The sequence below is a fragment of the Gymnogyps californianus genome, chromosome 3, assembly GCF_018139145.2.
Source record: "Gymnogyps californianus isolate 813 chromosome 3, ASM1813914v2, whole genome shotgun sequence".
Taxonomy (NCBI): domain Eukaryota; kingdom Metazoa; phylum Chordata; class Aves; order Accipitriformes; family Cathartidae; genus Gymnogyps; species Gymnogyps californianus.
The window spans coordinates 99,290,152-99,310,714 of NC_059473.1; the positions used below are offsets into that span (position 1 = coordinate 99,290,152).

Sequence of the window (20,563 nt, forward strand, 5' to 3'; positions counted from 1 at the left end):
TTCCTCTTGGAAGACAGCCAGACAACAACTTATGAAAAGTTACATTATTCCAAGGGTTTCAGTTAACTACATGAATAATTACACCATTTTTGTTTGCACATATTGGAATCTGTCTTCATACTATAACAATAGCCTAGCCTTTAATTTGTGTGCTGCAGTTTTAATTGGTAAAGATGTTTGCTGTAGCAGCATACATCTTTTGAAACAGAGCAGCATACACCTTTTGATTAATGAAGGCTAAGTCACTGGAGTGTTCGTGTTAGCAGCATCAATTTCTAGGCAGAAAAGCTAGAAAGAGTGCAGAAAGAATAACAAGCCTGTTATTATTCCCTGTCACTTTATTTATATGTTGATGTTCCAAAATCTGAATTTTTGCCTGTTAATGTGCCATTCAAAGAATATTTTCTATTAGCAAGTTGTTGATGTTTTTTTGGTTTGATTACAGGATGTTTTTTCCTGCAGTGTTCTCAAACGTAACATGACTTTCCCCCCCCGCCCCCCGCAAAGCTGAAATTAATCAGTTCTATGGAAAATTCCTTTCATGTCTGCCTGTGTAATTTCAGTTGTAGAAGTATTTTGTAGGACGTTGTTATTATCTGAATTGCTGAGACAGTTGAGTTCAGTTGCTTGACCCTGCTTGATCTGGATGCCTTGGGCTTTCTAGGATACCCTAGCAAATACCACAGTGGCATTTAACATGTAGCCTGTGCTGAAACTCCATTTATATGAAGGATATAATCTGATGTAATGGATTGTTTTTGTTTAGTTTCACCCTTGGCAGGTTCCTTGCAGGACATGATCTTTACACCCTCATTTCATAGATCTGCTACAGCTTCCTTTATCGGGTATTGCTTCTTTGCAGTAACACTAACCAGGTTGTGTACTACAGGGTTTCTTCTCCAAAGCTTTGCTGCTTTGCCCTCCCCCCCCCCCCCCCCCCCCCCCCCCCCCCCCCCCCCCATCTCTGAGATATTAGAGCTGGTTATTAGAGCTGGTTTTGAGAATCTGCAAAGACTAGCAGAAAGAATGGGTAAGACATACAAATTACCTGTCAGGTTTTACTTTTTGTTTTTAAACCTTCTTATATAAAGCCCCTAAGAAGAGGCTCTGAAGGAAATGACATGGCCATAGGGAAAAGGCAAACATGACCTAATCTCAGAGTGAACCCCACCCGTTATATTTAATCTCAGAAAAACTGAAATGAACTTCAGAATCACTAAACTGTAATTCTCAATGCACCAGGCTCTGATCCATGCAGACATAAGCTATGTCTACATAAGTATATTAAGTATACCTGGGACATTCTTTGGTACTGAAACTAACTGGCATGAAATTTGCTGCATCCGTGCTATTAATGTCTCCTGCACTCCAAAACAGAGGGTACATGTAGACTTTTTATTGTGAATGGTCCCTGGACTTCGATAGTGTGCTTCTCAGCTGTGCCCCAAAATTGTCTGGGAGAATGCTAGTGAGTCTGTCCTGCCAGGTCCATTCTGGCAATTGGGTGGTATAGTTGGTCAAGTTCTAGTTCACAGGGACGCTCCCTGACACTCAGGGATTTTGTGATTTGAAGAAAGCACTGGTTAGCTTGTAATATAAAACTATCACCCACTCTTCTGCCTTTTTGCAGTAGTTTGGGCTCAAGTGGAAGCAGATAGACTCTTCAGTGCCCCTGAGTGTCCCCTGAGTGTCCCCTGCACCCTCACTGCCACTAATTGGTGCACCTGAGTATATGCTCCCAGTCATGATTGTCCTGCGTGTCCCCACCCTTCCAGGAGGCAGGAAGAATTGCCAGGCTCTGGAGTGTTTGGCAGTTTCCACTTTGATGCCTGAGAATCGCCAGCCTCGGCTTTTTCTCCGTGGTGGGGTATTTGGATCAAAAGGTACCATCAACCTAAGAATATTGAGTGAGGAGCAAGGTTTTCTAGAAAGTTAAATTTAGTTCACAGAGACAAAAATTAATGTGTATATTAACATTTCATATATATATAAAAAGCATATGTATTTTTATATATAGATAGCATAAATTAATATTTAACATTAAGAGTTCAAAGTGTGCTTAATCAGTGAGAGGGTCTACGTTTGCCCATTTCTCTTTTAGCTCCCGTTCACAAACCATTCTGTTTCTCCTCTCTATTTGGTATCCCTGCTTGTTCTCCACCTCAGGCACAGTCTTCAGATTTGTTCCCTTGATTTCTCATGTCCTGCCTGATAACTTGCTGTCCTCTTCAAACAGAAGATTGACAAAGTATGACATGAACTTTTGCCTTTCCTCTCCTTTTTTGGGGGGTTGTTTTTTTTTTTTTTTTGTTAACTTGATTGATCCTGTCAGTCAAGTTTTTCTGCTTCGTATTTCCTTGAGTGTCTCTTGGCCATCTCCTGACACCTTTCTCTCCAGATTCCTAGATTCCTTGCCTTCCAGCTTCATCCTGGGTTTCTCCTTTTCTAGAAACATTTTATAATTAAAACCAAGCTGTATTTATAGATTGTCTAATGCCATCTCTTGTGCAATACTTTGCACACTTTTAGAGTGCTTCATTTTACTTCCTAGAATTAAAGAAAGTCTTTTCAGCCAAGAAAGGATTTTAAACCATTGGAGGTTTCTGAGAAACCAGAAGAATATGAGTTTGTGTGTCTTGTCTATCCTACACCTCTCTTTTTTTTTTTAAAATCCTTTAATTATTTAGTTATTTTTCTTTTAAAATTGCTTGCACTTTCTATTTTTATAGGTGCATGAAAAGACCCATATTTCTTTCTGGAAACATCCTTCTTAACAAGTACTTTTAAAATAGACATTAATATTCTCAATTATCCAGCTGGGCAGCCATGAAGCTGTGTGTGTGTGTCGTGGTTTAACCCCAGTCAGCAACTCAGCACCACGCAGCCGTTTCCCCCTCCCCCTCCCAGTGGGGTGAGGAGGAGGAAAGCAAAGGAAAAAAAAGTAAAACTCGTGGGTTGAGATAAGAACAGTTTAATAACTAAAGTAAAATATAATACTAACAATAGTAATAATGAAATATAATAATAGTAGTAATGAAAAGGAATGCAACAAAAAGAAAGGGGGGGGGGAGAAGAAAAAACCCAGTGATGCACAATGCAATTGCTCACCACCCGCTGACCGATGCCCAGTTAGTTCCTGAGCTGTGATCCGCCCCTCCCGGCCAACTCCCCCCAGTTTATATACTGGGCATGACGTTCCATGGTATGGAATACCCCTTTGGCTAGTTCAGGTCAGCTGCCCCGGCTCTGCTCCCTCACAGCTTCTTGCACACCTGCTTGCTGGCAGAGCATGGGAAACGGAAAAGTCCTTGGCTTAAGATAAGCGCTGCTTAGCAACACCTAAAACATCAGCGTGTTATCAACATCATTCTCACACTAAATCCAAAACCCAGCACTGTACCAGCTACTAAAAAGAAAGTTAACTCTGTCCCAGCCGAAACCAGGACAGTGTGCAAGAACTGACATGCTCCCAGTGATTATCAACAATTCTACCTCTCCAGTACTAAGACTGCTGGATCTTCTATTTTCATTATTCCATAAAATTGAAATGATGAGTCTGTGAGTGCTGTCAGCTGTTGCTATTGGGGGCATCCATCCTAAAACAAAGGGAAAGCTATATGATTTTTATCAGCATTAAAAAAGCGCAACAATATACATACCAAGTCCTGATGGAGTATTTTTTGTATAAAATGGTTATAGTTTGTTGAGAAAATAAACACTTTCTCAAAAACATTTAATTCCTCATTAGCTCAGCATCAAATTGCAGTTCTTGTGTTGGGCTGAGCCTGAGCAGACCTGTTTTGCAATGGAACAGATTGTCTTGCAACATGGTGTGCTCCTGGAAATTTTCTTCTTCTTCAAGAATGAGCATGTGGCATTTTCTGAACTCAAGAGGCTGTTTCCTGTGCTAATCAAGGCAGCTGACAAACTCTTCAGCATGCTTGAATCAATGCGGGTTTGCCCAAGTTCTTTCTCTGCCCTGTACACCCTTAGGAACAGGAACAGATTGACAGATGTTTCTTTTTACCAGCTGCTGAGATCGTCAGTGACAGACGTGTAACCAGATGAAAGGCTTGTTAGTCTGAGACATAAAATGCAGGCAAACTGAGCAATTTCTTCTAATGTTTTCATTGTGAATTGTATTTTTCCCTGTTTATTAAATATTTCATGATATGTAAGCTGCAGCAGCATAAGCCATTTCATCTGGGCATGGTTAATGAGGATGTTTGTTGTGACACGGGACAGTTCTCAAATCTGGCCAGACTTAGAGACCTCACTACTGTTTCACTAGTGTGCTGGGAAAAAAGAGATCTCAGCAGAAGGACTGCTTTGTATGCCTGTTAATGAACAGTAATAGTGAGGTAATTCACGAAGGTGACATATGAAGTGGAAGAGACAGGAAAGAAGAAAAGATGCTACCAGATACGCAGAAGTATAACGAGCATTTTCGTTAGCTTGACAATTCTAAGTATGGCAGTTGTTCTTTTTCACACTTACAATCAAAGGCTTACCTGCCAGCTACCTTTACTGGAGGAAAGAATTGCTTCTAAAGAAAAGCAGGGCATACACCAGATTTGTATGGCTAGCTTCTGAATAACAAAATAAAACAGCATTCAAATTGGTGAAAAAACCAAGCTGAAAGGTACTTCTGCTTTTTAGATGAAATTTAATGTCTCTGTTTACTTAATTTCCTGAATTGTATTCTAGTTCTTTATCCTGTTCTACACAAATATTCATATTGGGTTCATAGTGCCTTACCTGGCTGGTGTACATTATTCACTAGGCAGTGTAATTATAGATATGCTGGTAAGGAGAAAGGTAATGAAGAGCCTGCATAGTGGCTGCCTATGGGCTCCTACATCAAATATCACTTTATTACATTCCCTCCCATTCATGTAACCTGTGCTTTTGCATTTTTCAGGTATTTAGTTTTCTCAAGTCCTAGGGAAGAACAAGAGTATTGAAATGTCTTTTATGGGAATTTTAAGGAAAAAATCCCAAGGAAATACAGTTAGTTTGTACAATTAAGTGGTCTGTTTGTCTGCCAGGCTCTTTTTCCCAAATAATTTTTGAAGTTGTTGGCTAATTTCAGCTATATTTGATATAAGGATAAAAATCCACGCATCTGAAGTTCCTGCGTGTTGTTAAGAAGGAAGACTGGTCATTGTGTCTAGAGGAGATATTCCAAATAGTGTCCATGTTGAGGGAAAACATGATAGCTCAGCCCCACATCCATTCTGAAAGGTAGCAAACAGATGCTTAAACTAACCTCTGAGTCAGCCAAAATACCTGCTGCCTCCTTATCCACCTAAGCAGATCAGAGATCTGGGAGGAAGGTGAGATGAAAAGGACACACGGAACAAGTAAGGATATTGTGTGCAAGGACAGGTGATGAAAGATATTGTTCACAAATCTATAGGAACCGAAATTCATTAGTTATCCTCTTTTTACCGTATATTTGTGGTAGTGACAACAAGGTAAAAGCAGTGCATGAGGTCAGGTATTTGGAAAAGAGTCATAACAGGCCTTAGTCTTCTGGAAAGACTGGCTCTTGGGAAAACTGTTATCTCCCACAGAGCTGAACCCAATCTTTTCCACACTGATAATATAGTGAGTTGCACTGTGATTGAGGAGTGAACTCACTTCTCATAGGGTCTGGCATAGACTTTTAGGCCAGCTTTTATATACCCTGGGCCACAGGCTAGAAAGTGCCTTGAAGATGGGTGTCATTGCTTTGAACTTGACTTGAAACAATGAAAAGTCATACTTAGGAGCTGAGAATATATTTGGGTTTATGATACAGAATCCCAGAATTCTTTAGGTTGGAAAAGACCTTTAAGATCATTGAGTCCAACCGTTGACCTAGCACTGCCAAGTCCACCACTAAACCATGTCCCTAAGTGCCACATCCACACGTCTTCTAAATACCTGAAGGCATGGTGAGTCAACCACTTCCCCGGGCAGCCTGTTCCAGTGCTTGATAACCCTTTCAGTGAAGAAATTTTCCCTAATATCCGATCTAAACCTCTCCTGGCACAGCTTGAGGCCATTTCCTCTTGTCCTATCGCTTGTTACTTGGGAAGAGAGACCAACACCCACCTCACTGCAACCTCCTTTCAGGTAGTTGTAGAGAGTGATAAGGTCTCCCCTGAGCCTCCTTTTCTCCAGGCTAAACAATCCCAGTTCCCTCAGCCGCTCCTCATAAGACTTGTGCTCTAGACCCTTCACCAGCTTCGTTGCCCTTCTTTGGACACACGTGTCCTTCTTTGGACACATATGTTGCTGTTATAGCTGCAGCACTTTCAAGTGGAGTTGAGAACAAGAAATGCATCTTTTTAGCAGGGTGAAAAAATGATACCTGGCCATCTTATGCTAGCATGGGGTCTTCCAGCCAGCTGGACTTAGGAATATAATGCCTAGGTATGATTTATGGATATCCACTTGTGTAAGGGCTCAGCAAGGATTTGAACTTACTCCTAGACTGTAACAAATTAAGCAGTTGTGTAGATTCATCACAAGCACGTTTCACTGCTATTGGGAGTTTCTCGGGTTGCTTGCTGAGTTTCCTGACTGTCAGCACTCCTGCTTACTCTGGATTCAGTTTCATCTAACTGGTCTTTGTTAGTGAGCTTGTCTGTGATACGTGTGTTCTTGACACATGAATCCATACTGTCTGGTTAGTACAGCTGCTGACATGGATCTTAACTCTCAAAGATTTTGTGGTGTTTGGGTTTGTTGGGGTTTTTTTTAATTGAATAAGAAGCAAAGGATCTAGTGGAAAAAATGGGAGGCTTCCCATCATTGATTTTTGGATATATGCTAGGAGCATACACTGTACTCATATTATTTGAAAACATTATCCTGGGCCCCTTTCTTTCCCTTGACAAGATAACAGGCTTTCATGATTAGCAGTGATGAAGTGGGTTGCAGACAGGTTCGAACAGGTCTTCTTCACCTTTTAAAATTGATTCCTAGAAATGTAGTTGGAGGAATTGAAGGATATTTGCAGGAAATGAAACAAGTCTCATTGACATCTGTACGTTTTAATTTATTGCTGTGGCCTCTACAATGAAAACAAGTAGTCTTAAAGCAAGGTGACAAGTCTATGAAAAACATGCATGTTGTTTGCCGCAATATCAGGCTGGAATACCACTCTAGGATGAGTTTTAATTCCTTGAGTCAAATAACCTAGTGTAATGAAATCACATTACCTGGTGCTAATGTGTTTTCTTTCCTATGAATACAAGTCTCTTGCTTGAAATTTTATTTTCTAAAGTTGCCATAGAGAATTCTGTTTCCAGGCAGGACTCAGGTTTCCTGCTTTTTGTTGAAGTTTGTGGATACTTGGTTTATATTCAATCATAAGAATGGCCGTAATCTTGCCTCAGTTGCCAAGTGCTCTTTCCTGCATAGATAAATGGTAGCCAAGAACACTTGGGGTCACTTAACTAAAACTAATATGTAGTTGCTAAACCTATCTGTTACAACTAGCACTTGTTCCTACTTCTGGGGTGATTACCGGGCTAGTTTCTGTATCCTTATGTTGTGGCCGTTTCATTAAACTGAACAGGAATGGTACACTGGCCCAAGCATTGGCACCTTGTTAGCATGCCCCCTGTCATGCCTGCAGATCTGTATTTTAGTGGTTAATACTTAGACATGGCTTGAAGAGTAATATGGATGAGGAAAACCTAATGAGTGTGGTGTGGGCATGAGTGTGTTCCATCAAATTCATTGAAAATTCTGCAGAAAAATCCACAGCAGACTTTATACAGTAAAATCTCTACAGATTATTAAAATATCTTAAATTTTACTTATTTTCTCCACTTCAGCTTCTTTGGTTTTCACTGTACATTTATAACTGTGTGAATTTATGTTGCTGCATAAACCATGTTTTTTTGGATTTTGCTGACAATGTCTCCTGAAGAGGCAGTACAGGAAGGCTGATCATCTTTTAGTGTACATTACTGATCCTCTGGAGCAAGGATCTGTTTGTACAGACTTCAAAGTGGAAGCTCAGAGCAAAGATATGCTCTCCAGTGGGTTTGCGAGTGAAGGCTTACATACCTTTCTGCTGTAGATATCACTAGTTTAGTCCTTCAATTAAAATATCAATTTATCCAAAAGGTATTATTTGTAATTGTTACTCTCAGTCTGAAATAAGGTAAATTAAAATGTACCACAACGGAAGCAGATCAGTAATCTTCCATTGTGTTAGGAAACAGTGTGATCTTTTGGATGAATTATGAAATCCTGGTAACATTTAGTGAATCTCTGAACATCATTAAACTTGACATTTTACAGAAACAAACTTAATGTGTATGTTGGCTATATAGTATTAATGAGCACCTGGATGCAACTTTTCTGTAAATGGACTCTTTTGTGATGAAGCAATGAATGTTTAAGAGACGTCATTGTAGAGAGGTAGATATGATATATATGATCATATATGCCAGCACAGAATCTTTGGTTTCGTTCTTTCGTGCTTTTTTACCAGTTATGAATAAAAAGTATATTTATTTTATATATAACTTCATTTTATATATGAGTATGTGTACACACACAGAGTATTTTCCTGTCTGTATAGCAGTCAGAGCCAATCTTTTCTATTCACTGACAGAAGCATATTAGGAAGCAAAGGTCATATTCTGAGAAACTCTAAATCTCTTCCACCTCTCAGCAATTCCTTGCATTTACTTGGGGTTTCATCATCGCTTCCCCAGTGAACTTCAGTTCTCCTGTCACTCTTTCAGATACAGTCAACTTTCTGAGCCCAAGAACTGAAATCACATCCTAAGTGGAAACTACTGTTTTGAAGGTTTGTAGACTCCTTTTGGATACTTTGATAACTGTGTGAGCAGAGGTTATTAGCTCATTAGTGGCATTGCTAACTGGAAAACCAAGAGAGGTCAGTGAGAAGCCTGAACTCCAAGCAAAGTTTTATACCAGTTCTTAACTTCATTAAGTGGCATCTTTTCATAATTTTCAATACTGTGTACTTCCAGATGTCAGTCTTATTCTGTAGCTGTTCTACCTCACAGTACAGAAAAACCCTAAAAAGGCTAAGTAAGAGCAGGAAAAAAAAAAAAAATTGCCTGCTGTTCATTTCTCTCTCTTGCTCTGAGGACAGAATAGCAAACATTTTTATCACTGATAAGTTCTAGGACTGAAGAGAGTAAAAGAAAGTATTTCCTCCTTTCCAGAAACTGTGAAGAGACAGAAAAGCTTCCTTTTTGCTAGTTGCTCCAGCTAGGCAGAGCTACCCTCTCAAGAATACCATCAGCTTTCAGATAGTCAAGGATAGGTAATGAACATCTCACTGGGGGACTTACCAGTGACTTCATTGATCAATTCATCTTTCACCCCTACTTATCTGTTCTGCACCATAGAATATGTAGCACAGCATTGATATTTTCTCTTTGGATTAATCCAGGAGAGCACTTCAGCATGTCTTGAAGTGCCTTGTTGAATGGACTTTAACACAGTAGAAGCTACAAAAATCTTTGTTGACAAAGAACTACTTTCTTTTTCTTACACATCGTAGCAACACAGTTTTCTAGGATGTTAAATTCAAGGACACTTAGAGATATGTTCTGAAATAAATACACTCTTGATATTTTTGGTGGTTTTTGCTTTCTTTTTTTTCTGGTCTGAGTAAATCTTCTACTTCCTCTTTTTATGAGGAGTTTCATTCTCAGATGATAGAAAACCAGAATTAAATAAAAAATATACCATCAACTTTCAAGTGTGCCTTTCATCCAACTGGTGGCATATTCATAATACTATCTAAGCTGCTCTGAAGGTAAGAGGTAAGAAGGGAGAACTGTACTGAGTTCAGCTACTTAGTGAACTGCACACCATAGTTCTAGCAATACAACAGCTGCCAATACCAAACTTTCATCACAGCCTATGCAGGCTAACTCCCCAAACAAAGATATGTTGGACTTCAAAGACACTTTTGAAAGAACCTTAGTCTTTAAAATCTTACCCGGTGGCTTGCTTTCTTTTTAACAATTTATTAAAAAATATGTTTAATCGATGTTGTAATTGCTCAGTCCTTTTAATAACAATCTTCTCCCAAAAGCAATAAAAAAATCTCTTGTAGCTAACATTGCTGTGACTCTTTAATTTTATCAACAACTCTATTTAGTAGGCCATTGCACTCAAAATGCATCCCAGATCTTTTCTTTATACTGCATGTGCTGATGCTGACCTTGAATGATTGCTGTTTGTAATTTTTACTGAGGAGAGAAAGACTCTACCAATTTGTTACAGTAAATTTCATCATAAATACTAATTTTTTCATAATTGCAGTTGGTATATATCTAGAATTACATGGAATAGTGTATTGAGGAATTATTTGGCAAACTAGAATACATGGAATAGTGTATTGAGGAACTGCTTGGCAATCAGGCTTAAAATTCTCCCTAGAAAGCTGTGTGCCTGAGCAGATGATGGTCATAAATTTAGCAAGAACTGATATTTCCACTTGAGAACTTTTCTAGTTATTTAACACTATTAGTACTCTCTTTATAGCTTTTCTAATCTATACTGATCCAGCCGTAGATCAGTAGATAGATACATTAGGTAATTGTGTTTCTACCGAGACTACAATTTGGAGAGGAAACAACCCCTTTGGCATACCTCTGCAAGTTGCTGAGAGCTCTACGGGTAGAGTCAAAATAGTAACCAGGCAGTAAAAATCAGTTGCCTATATAGAGAGGAGGACAGGAAATCTAAGTTCAATTTTACTCAGTCTTTGCTCACTTTCATTTTCTCCTTTGTTTTTTTGTTAATTCTCTTTGGTTTTTTGTCAATTAGAAATATGAAGTTCTTTAGATCTTTAATTTCTTTTCTACCTGTATTATTACATTTTATTAAAAAAATTTCCGAAGGATACAGGGCTTATGCGATCATGCTGTTTCTATGTCCTTTTCTAACTTTATCTGCAATAACACTTAAATCTTTTGGATAAGTTCAAGAAAATTTGACAGACAAGTATAGGTCTGAAAGGTATTGCATTTATAGGATCATAGGATAGTTCAGGTGTGAAGGGACCTCAGGAGGTCTCTAGTCCAACTACTGCTCAAAGCAGGGCCAGTGATGGGGTCAGACTGAGTCATTCAGGGATTTATCCAAGTGGGTCTTGAAAGCCTCCAAAAGAAGAGATTGCACAACATCTCTGGGCAACCTGCAGCACTGCTGGGCTGTCCTCACGGTGAGAATGTTTTTCCTTACACCCACTCCAAACCTTTCTTGTTTCACCTTTTCCCTGTGGTCTCTCATCCCTGTTACACACCGCTATGAAGAGCCTGACTCCGTCTTCCCGTAGGCACTGGGGAGCTGCTCTTAGGTCCCCCAAAGCTGTCTCTTATCCACAATAAACGGGTCCAGTTCCCTCAGTCTCTCCTCACAGGGCATGTGCTCTAGCCCAAACCATCTTGGGTGGCCTCTGCTGAACCCACTCCGCTTCGTCAATGTCTTTCCTGTTCTGGGGAAAAGGGGGGCAAATCTGGACCCAGCATTCTAGATACGGTCTAATGAGTACCTACTAAAGGGTATGGTCACTTCCCTATGTTTCCTCTACATTTTGTAAAATAGGCAACTTGATAGAGGATGATGGTCATTTGGACCAACAGTGAAAAAAGCCTGCAGTATGAATGAAACTTTTAACGGACACTGCATTTTTAGATGTGCCCAACTTGAAAGACATTCAGTAGGACATCTTGCCTTATGGGACATCATGGAATCTAATCGTAAGAGAAAAATCTGTAAAAGACCTGATTTTATCAATATGGATGCTTTCAGTAGTTCCACAATGTAATTACACATTGTATGTAAAAGTAATTTTTTTGTTTGTTTTCAATCTGTGACATGACAAATGGATGCTTTCCCCTCCTGAGAAACAGTGAATACCTCCCCTCCTGAGAAACAGTGAATACCCATTTTCTGTTCCTTCTCATACTATTCCTGATTTTACAGGTCTCTGTCATTACTTTGTGACTTGTCTTTTACAATTGTTTCCCACCGTTATTTTAATAGCCACTTTTCTTGCCTGAAAGCCAAGGTAGTACAGTTGAGTTAATACAGTTAGAAAGCTTCTGGTGATTTTGAGTGTAGCCAAATTCAGTTCATATCTGTCTACAACAGATAACACAAGACATGTAGATTTAACCCACCGTTTTCTTACAGGTAAATTCATCGCTGGCAGGGGTATTGCCTTACTTGTGTCTGTTGTAATAGGAATTACTCCTTCATCCTCTCTGAATCATCCCAACTAGCTGTGTGAGTTAATGAGTATGTGTACATATAGTGGAGGAATGTTGTTAACAGATGCATGTGTTTCTGGGTGAATGCAGTGAGCCACTGGCTAATTTTTCAGAGCTTGTGGCTGATTGTGCTGTCCTGATAACCCCTCTCAACTCCTATTAGACACTGAGTGTTTTTACTTTTAAATTACCTATCCTTAGGGGTTTGGATGTCCTTTTCATGACCAGAAACCTCTTAGGATGTTCCCTTCTCATGAATTAACTTCACTTTAATTTGTCCAACTGTTTTTATTGAGCCATCTGCTTCTTTTTTTTTTTCTCTCAAAATCCAATAGCCCTGCTTTCAATTAAAACTGAAACACCTTAGACAGAAAATGAGCCTTCATGTATATTTTTAGCATTTGCTGTTTTAAAAATACACTGGGATTTTGTGTGATTTTAACATCATTGTAGGCATTCAGGGTTCCAATTGTGTAACTTTTTAGTGATCTTTAATTAAAAAAGCTCTTTTTAAAATAGAAATGTCAGTGATTTAGCAATTGTTATTTTTTACTGGCATTGGCTCATTCTTTCTCTTTCAGTTCAAACATTCTTCCATTCACCTGCAGAAAAAGTACTTCTCAGAGTACTAGATAACCTTGCTATGCATAGTACTGCATACAGGCAAGAGGTTGGTGATATTCCCATTCTGGAAATCACTCCCGTTAATGGAAACATATCATTCTTTAAGAGGGCCTGACCTTGTAACAGCAGCTCATGTTTCTTTAATGAAGTAATGCCAGTACTGCAAACACAAAAATGAGAAAAGCCAGATAGGTAAGGTGCAAGGTAGGCTTGCAGAATTCCTTTAAGTGGGAGGCAAATGTTGACAGCAGAAAGAGATGTGTAGATTTCATTTTTTGGTAGGTTGGACAGGCTGACAAGAAGAACATTATTTTTTGATGAGTTTTGACATGACTCTAAGTGTAGCAAAAGGATGTTTTTACTGTGAGATGCCTAATTTTAATGGAAAAACTATATTCATGACAGAAGTTTTGGAATAGGTGTCAAGTACTTTGAAGTGAACTATAATTAACATCATTTTATTGGCACTGTAAGAGTAAAGCAGATGATAGTTTTGAAAAAGTAAGACCTACTCACTCAGCTGTTCCATTTTATGCTAAATCAGTGAAGAGAAGGAAAAAGAAGCTGGTCCCCTCAAAAAAATTGTAAGCGGGCTGACTATTTCCAGAATTTTACAGCTCCAAGTCTGGAGAGAGCTGAAGATCAATTTTCATAGGGAAGAGTATCTCTAAAAAGATGTTAGAAATGCCTTTAGTCTCTGACACTTCTCTAGTGGTGACCTCTTTTGTGTGACTGTGATATGCATGTTCTCTTCCAATTAAGAGGGATGAGATACATGTGTATTATACAGAAGCAAGTGTGAGAGTAGTGTGTTACTGATGAAAGGCGAGAATGAAGCGTGCTTGGGGATTGACAGGTACTGTAGGAGATAATTGAATAGCTCTCTGTCTCCCTGCTTTAATTCAGTTAGCTCAGAGCAAAAGTGGGTGGAAAATGTGTGAAGTTTCTTTTCAAGGAATGCTTTCTTTTCTCGTTTTGCCTACGATCAGTGTTGTTGAAAATGTACTGTTGAGTTCCTTATGTTTGCTGTTCCTTCCTTGCTGGAAGAATGCTGCTGATTATGGACCTTCTTTTTTCATTGTTCCCAAAATCCTGTACTAACTCTGGCTTTCAGTAAACACAAAATGTGTAATGATTGCATTCATAAAAACAAACATGTAGTTATAAAATCTAAAGGTATTGGTTATGTTTTCATAGTGTGTGTTACATGTGACCATAGTTTTCCCAATTGGTCGGCAGGTCACAGTTTATAACTAATGCAACTTGCTGCACATCAGTGCCGTGAGCCAGCAAGTCGGCAGCTTGATCCTGATCTGAATTCCTTCATGGCAGCATCCCACTCCTTCTGATCTGTGGTGGTCCTAGTCATGAAGTGACACAGGAGTGTACAGAATAGAGGGTGACTTTAGTTAAATACAAAAATTTAATACAGTTTGTCTTGGCCCAGTAATTAATTTATTGTATCACTTCTATCTTGAGAAAGCTCCTCTTCCCACCAGTCTTACTTGAAGGTAATGATGTTCTTGGTACACCGTTGTTTTTCAATGACTTTGGTAGTCTTTGGACGTGGTCTCAAGAGTCTGTACCATGTACTTCCACTGAGGGCATTAAACGTGAGGCTCTGTACAGAGCATACCATGGGGGCAAGTTTCTCTATGAAGGCTTTGGGGGTTACTTTTAAAGTCTCTAAGGAGGAAGGACAAGAAAATAAGCTTTTCAAAGTCTTGCAACCAGCCATTACATTTGGACTGGCATTATAGGCAGTCCCTTCGTGATAGAGCAGAGTAATCATAAATTGACTTCACTTATCACTACCACCTTGTGAGAAGAGTGGTAAGTAACAGGAAAAGTTACTCTGGGGGATATTTGGGGTAAACTGTGAGAAAACAGGTGATGTGAAAGGACAAGAGGTTTTCTAATAAGCCATTGGTGTCATTGGTACCAGGGCAGAAAGGAGAAAAAGTGATAAAATCTTCAGTTGATCATACTGTGGAAATGCCATATAAGGAGAAAAGGCACACCCATATAAAATGTTCAGTACAACATTTTATAGACAAGTGTAACTCAGAACAGTATGAGAAAACCAGCACCCAAGTTTCTGTCCTGTTATCATCACAACCCTAAAAGGCCTTGCAAGAGTCCCTTTAGATTTTCAGATGTGTTTTATAATGGAGAATAGATCCTTGGCCCCAAGCTTTATAGTTGGATTTGACATTATTTTTGCAATTGTTAGTAGGAGGAGTTTTCATGTAAAGTAGTATCATTTCTGACACTAGTAGCAGGGCATACAGTAGTACCCTTCTTGGTAGGGCGTGCTACCAGGTCGTGCGCCCAGCAGGGCGGCAGGACCTCCACCGGGATCGGCTCCTTGTTGCCTGCCGTTCGCTGGAGGAAACTCGGCCTCCCCGCTGACGGTGCTCTCTTCTCCCGGAATCAGCTGGGACTTGCTGTTCAGGGCTTCGAACTCGCCCCTCATCGCGATCCCTCCTCCTTTGCTGCTCCCTCTGTGTTTGGTGCCAAGTGCTGCAGGACCCCCGCCGGGATCGGCTCCTTGTCCCCTGCCATTCCCTGGAGGAAACTTGGCCTCCCTGCTGACGGCGCTCGCTCCTCCCTGAGGAGGCCGGGACTTCCTGTTGGAGGGCATTGGAGCTCAGCCCTCATCACAAGCAGTGTCATCAGCAGTGTCCTGAGCCCTGCTCTGCTGCCGTCTCCTGCTGCTCGAGGGGTCGTAGCCCTGGGTGTGCTGAACCCTGCTGTGGCCATCGTGGTGCCGCCTTTGGGACCTGCTTTGGGCCCTCTCTGGGGCCCCGGCACAGCCAGTGCCACAGTCTCTGCTGGAAGATCTGTGGTGCTGGTGGCCTGAGGAATGACGCTGCCTCCTTTCCACAGAGTGCGGCTGAGATCTCCCTCCTCGAGCATGGCTGGCGGAGCTGTTGTACTGCATGATGTGGTACACCTCATAGTTATTGGCTCCCACCTTGCGGTAGATGTAGCGGAAGGGCCACTGGCAAATTGGGCACACAGCTCTTCTGCGGGACCACTCCAATATGGAGGAAAAACAGAAAATGTGCCTGCACCAGCTCACGGAGGCGGCGTCATTAATGGTGTCCAGGCAGATAGGGCACATTAGGTCCTCAGAAGGTCCAAAACTTCTACGTACTCTCAGTCAAAAAGAAAGCGCAAGACTGGGAAAGGGTAGGGGAGAGTCACAGGGGCTGGTGGAAGTTCGGAAGGGGAGCAGTTTGTCCCGAGCTTTAGTTCCCCTCTGTCTTGCCTACTGACCACGCAGACTTAGAAGTATCTCCAGCACCTCCTCAAGAGAAAGAGTTTAATAGCGTTTAAGGCCAATAGTATCCTGGCTTGTATCAGAAATAGTGTGGCCAGCAGGACTAGGGAAGTGATCGTCCTCCTGTACATGGCACTGGTGAGGCCGCACCTCGAATACTGTGTTCAGTTTTGGGCCCCTCACCACAAGAAAGACATTGAGGTGCTGGAGCGTGTCCAAAGAAGAGCAATGGAGCTGGTGAAGGGTCTAGAGCACAAGTCTTATGAGGAGCGGCTGAGGAAACTGGGGTTGTTAAGTCTGAAGAAAAGGAGGCTGAGGGGAGACCTTATCACTCTCTACAACTACCTGAAAGGAGATTGTAGTGAGGTGGGTGTTGGTCTCTTCTCCCCAGTAACAAGTGATAGAACGAGAGGAAATGGCCTCAAGCTGTGCCAGGGGAGGTTTAGATTGGATATTAGGAAATATTTCTTCATTGAAGGGGTTATGAAGCATTGGAACTGGCTGCCCAGGGAAGTGGTTGAGTCACCATGCCTTCAGGTGTTTAAAAGACGTGTAGATGTGGTCCTTGGGGACATGGTTTAGTGGTGGACTTGGCAGTGTTAGGTTAACGGTTGGACTCGTTGATCTTAAAGGTCTTTTCCAACCTAAACGATTCTGTGATTCTAGTTTAATATATGTGTACAAGTAGATACACTTTCCTCACTTGCCTTTGAGAATTACTTGCTTACTAGTGTTCACAATGCATCTGAGACATTCAGTCTTTCATTTCATTCCTATACTTACTGCACTTCAACGCTTTTCCTTCTTTTGTTCACCTTTGTCTCTCCCCTCTGCACCCCCATAGCACAAACCTTTATATAATTGCATTGGAGCTATCTTAAAAGAACTTCCTATCTATTAAACCTGCCTGAACTAAGTATTTTACTGCAGAATATTGCTTTCTAAGCTCGTGTTTAATTGATGCTTGCTCCCACTGAATACAACATACCACGTTTTTTTCCAGGTATATTAAAGTATTTTATAAAAATGAAACTTGTCCTCCTGGTGCTTTTAGTAATTATTAAAATAACTTTTTAATCCTAAATTAGGGAAGGTGTATCCCATCTGAGTTCTTTGAGGTGTGTTCTCTGAGAGGTTTTAAAAGAGCTTATAACAGTGGCATTTGAGATCTGTCTGCCGGTGCAGGCTTTAAATAAATTATTTGATCTAGAATAGGCAGCATAAACATTTATTAACAAATCATGACGTGGGCTGTTGTCTTACATACATTTTTCCTTATGCTTGTTGTAAGTCAAAGAAAGTTGTATATGTGTTAGATTGCTGTCACTGTGTTAGTCTTTTCCATGGTTGCTTTCTGGGCCTTGAAACTGCATGTTTGTCAGACCCTCAGCTGTCCCTTTTCAGCTATAATTCAGTTATAATTAACTCATTATAAGTATTGCCGTTTTCTTTGCTGTCAATAATGATGCTGCTGCAAATACAGCTTTTTCATAGTACCTGTACTATCAGGAAGCTCGTAACCACCATATTAGATGTTCTTTGCAGGGTAATAAATTCAACTGTTTGTTATTATGTGTTGCTTATAGAGCTTTAGGGAATAAAGAACTCAAAACTGTTCAACCTGAATATATTTTGGGGTTGTTTTTGTAAATTCTATTGGATGTTCTACATACCATCATTATTATATATATAATGATTACTTACTGCATTTCTTTAATGAAGAATCTTTTTGTGCAAGAGTTAACTTTATTTCTTATCTTATTTTGTACAACCTTTAAATAATTCAGAAGCATTTGAATGGAAACTCAGTAACAATAAGAAGTTTTGTTAGTTTTTTACTACTCTTACTGGAAGTTAGCCGTTGCAATTAGAATCCGACTTAATTCTGGCAGGTCGCATTTACAAAATAACACCAAGCTGTGATGATGTGATCCTCTTTAAAAGACTGATAGACTGAATCGTAAGCCTCATCTGTTCTTGCTCCCACTGAGATCATTTGGCTTCAGTTTCAGCTGGGGAAGAATTAGTTGAGGAGCATGAGCTGTGGACTGTCACCAGTGCTGAGAGGCAGAGGTGACAGTCCAGATTTTTTCAAAGACAACAGTACATGTCACACGAGTTTGAACAGCACAGGTGTTCAGTGCACAGTCTGTATTATAATGTGTACGTTTAAAGTTTATGAGGATGACAAATATCATGTCACTGATTGCTCTCTTTTGTAATGTTTTTCAGAAATTGAAAAATTTCAGGGTTCTGAAGGCAAGAAGGAAGATGAAGAAAAGAAATATCTTGATGTTATCAGCAACAAAAACATAAAGCTGTCAGAAAGAGTTCTGATCCCCGTCAAACAATATCCAAAGGTACTGTAAATATAGTCTAACCCTTGTTTAATCTTTCTTAATAGAATGATGAAAAAGTCATACACTCAACCATTTTTTATTGACTCTTAGTATGCAGGCTTCGTGATATTAAAAAAAACAACTAGAAATGAAGCTCCTGTTTAAATTTACCTCTTATTAGCTATTATATGTTCTAACTTCTGTCTCAGGGCCTTTCAGAAAAGCTATTGAAGTGAATGAGAATTTTTTTTTACTTCAGGTAGGTTTTATAGCTGGTCCTTAGGCAAACTATTGAGGTGTTTTCTTATAGTTGCTTTTTGCACATGTACTGTCTTTTTAGAAAATAAAAGACCAGTTAACAAAAAAAATATTCTAGTAGAATAAAGAAAAAATGTTTCAGTAACTCTGAAGAGTCAACTTAAGTGTGCTGCGGCTTCTTCATGTAGGAGTTGGGGGATTTTCTCTGGTGTAATAAGTTTTAAAAGATAAAGTAGCAGGATTACTGCAAGCTATGACTTTGACAATGTATGTCCCTGTTTATAAAATTCAAATGTCTTTCCACCATATACTTTCTTCATATTATGTTTTGTTCTCCTCACTGCTACATACTACGATTAAAAAAGCATTTTTTTCTTGAAAAAGAGCCCCAAATTCAGCTGCTTGTCTGAAGTTCTAGTTTTTATTTTACATGAAAGAAGAGAATGTTGGGGTTTTTTTGTGTGTGTAGTGTTGTATTTTACATAAACAGTTGTTCTAATAGTATTCAAACTGAAATGATAAACATCTCCATTTATCTCCAGAGTATTTTTTTGTTGCTGATTTATTATCACATGGTATTTGGTTCACCATTAGCCTTGATTCCACTCTCAGCTTTTTGCTTTATACTTTCATCAGTAAAAGCAATAAATTACAATGGATAAAAAGCCTATCAAACAAAATGAAAGGTGTAAAAAATTGAGATTCAATGATTCCAGCTGACATTTGCCTCCTGACTAGTGAATATAAAACTGAGATAATGTAATCATCCAAATGGTAAGAACCTTAGAAATGCACACAGTGCTATATGGAATTACTTTCTTGCTGCATAGCCTGAGGTGCTTTGACTAGATTTATGGTATTTTGTGTAAATGCTATAGGTGACCTGAAGTTCTTAATAAGAATGTAATAGTGCTGTAACTTTATAATGGCAATGTGATAATTATTCAGAATACTATTTGATGAAGATAGTAGAATGAAAGACAAACTATTTAAAAGACAAATGCAATAATCTATCCAATATAGTGCCTGAATATGATTAACCTTCATTTACTTTAATGAGCTTGTTATATTAATGAGTAGTAAAAGATATAAAGCATTTCTACAGGTTTTGAGCAGTGAAACAAAAAAAAATCAGTGTGGTGGAAATGAAATACTTATTCAGTAATGCAAAATACATTCTTGGAAAGTTTCTGTAGTTTATTTGCTAGCAATATTCTGTGCTTGGCATGGAATTATTCCTGCTACCATCTAGTAACCATCCTTCAAGGATTGCATTTGCCATTTGTATCAAACTGCTGATTGCTGTGGTCTAGTGTCTTATCTTTTCTTGATGAATTGTATGCATTAGGATAGTCAAAATCAGTACACAGTGCTTGCTTCAGATTGCTTTATAAATAACCAAAAAAAGTAGAAATTGAGTAAAAAAAAAAAAATTAAATTTTATATATTTTGTAGAATATGGTAGTAAGAGCAGTTGATCAGACCTGTACTTATAAACAGTTAAGAGAATTGCTGTATGATTTCACCTGAGAGGCATTTATATTTGAAAGAACATTATTTACAATTATTCATTCATTGTTTGCTGACAAGCTTCTTCGGGCAGTGCTGGGTGAGCAGGGTTCTGTAAATCTGAAGAAAGTGTCCAAGAGTATAAAAGTTTGGAAAAAAATTCTGACCAGTTAAAAAAAAAAAATTCCCGTGGTTTACAGACTCTCTATTTAGGAATGAGATCAGTCCTTTAAAGACATTTGCTCTTATTTTAACTACATGTAGAAATATAAATTGCT

General features: G+C 39.4%; 1 protein-coding gene across 2 annotated transcripts in view; it reads left to right on the plus strand.

Annotated features, from left to right (window-relative positions):
* KHDRBS2 (KH RNA binding domain containing, signal transduction associated 2) overlaps nt 1–20,563 on the plus strand; it is a 368,147-nt gene that overhangs the window by 57,817 nt on the left and 289,767 nt on the right. For both annotated transcript variants that reach the window (XM_050894052.1, XM_050894051.1), the window contains exon 2: nt 18,412–18,539. In XM_050894052.1, coding sequence (XP_050750009.1) covers nt 18,412–18,539 — 128 coding nt within the window. The remainder of the gene's footprint in view (nt 1–18,411; nt 18,540–20,563) is intronic.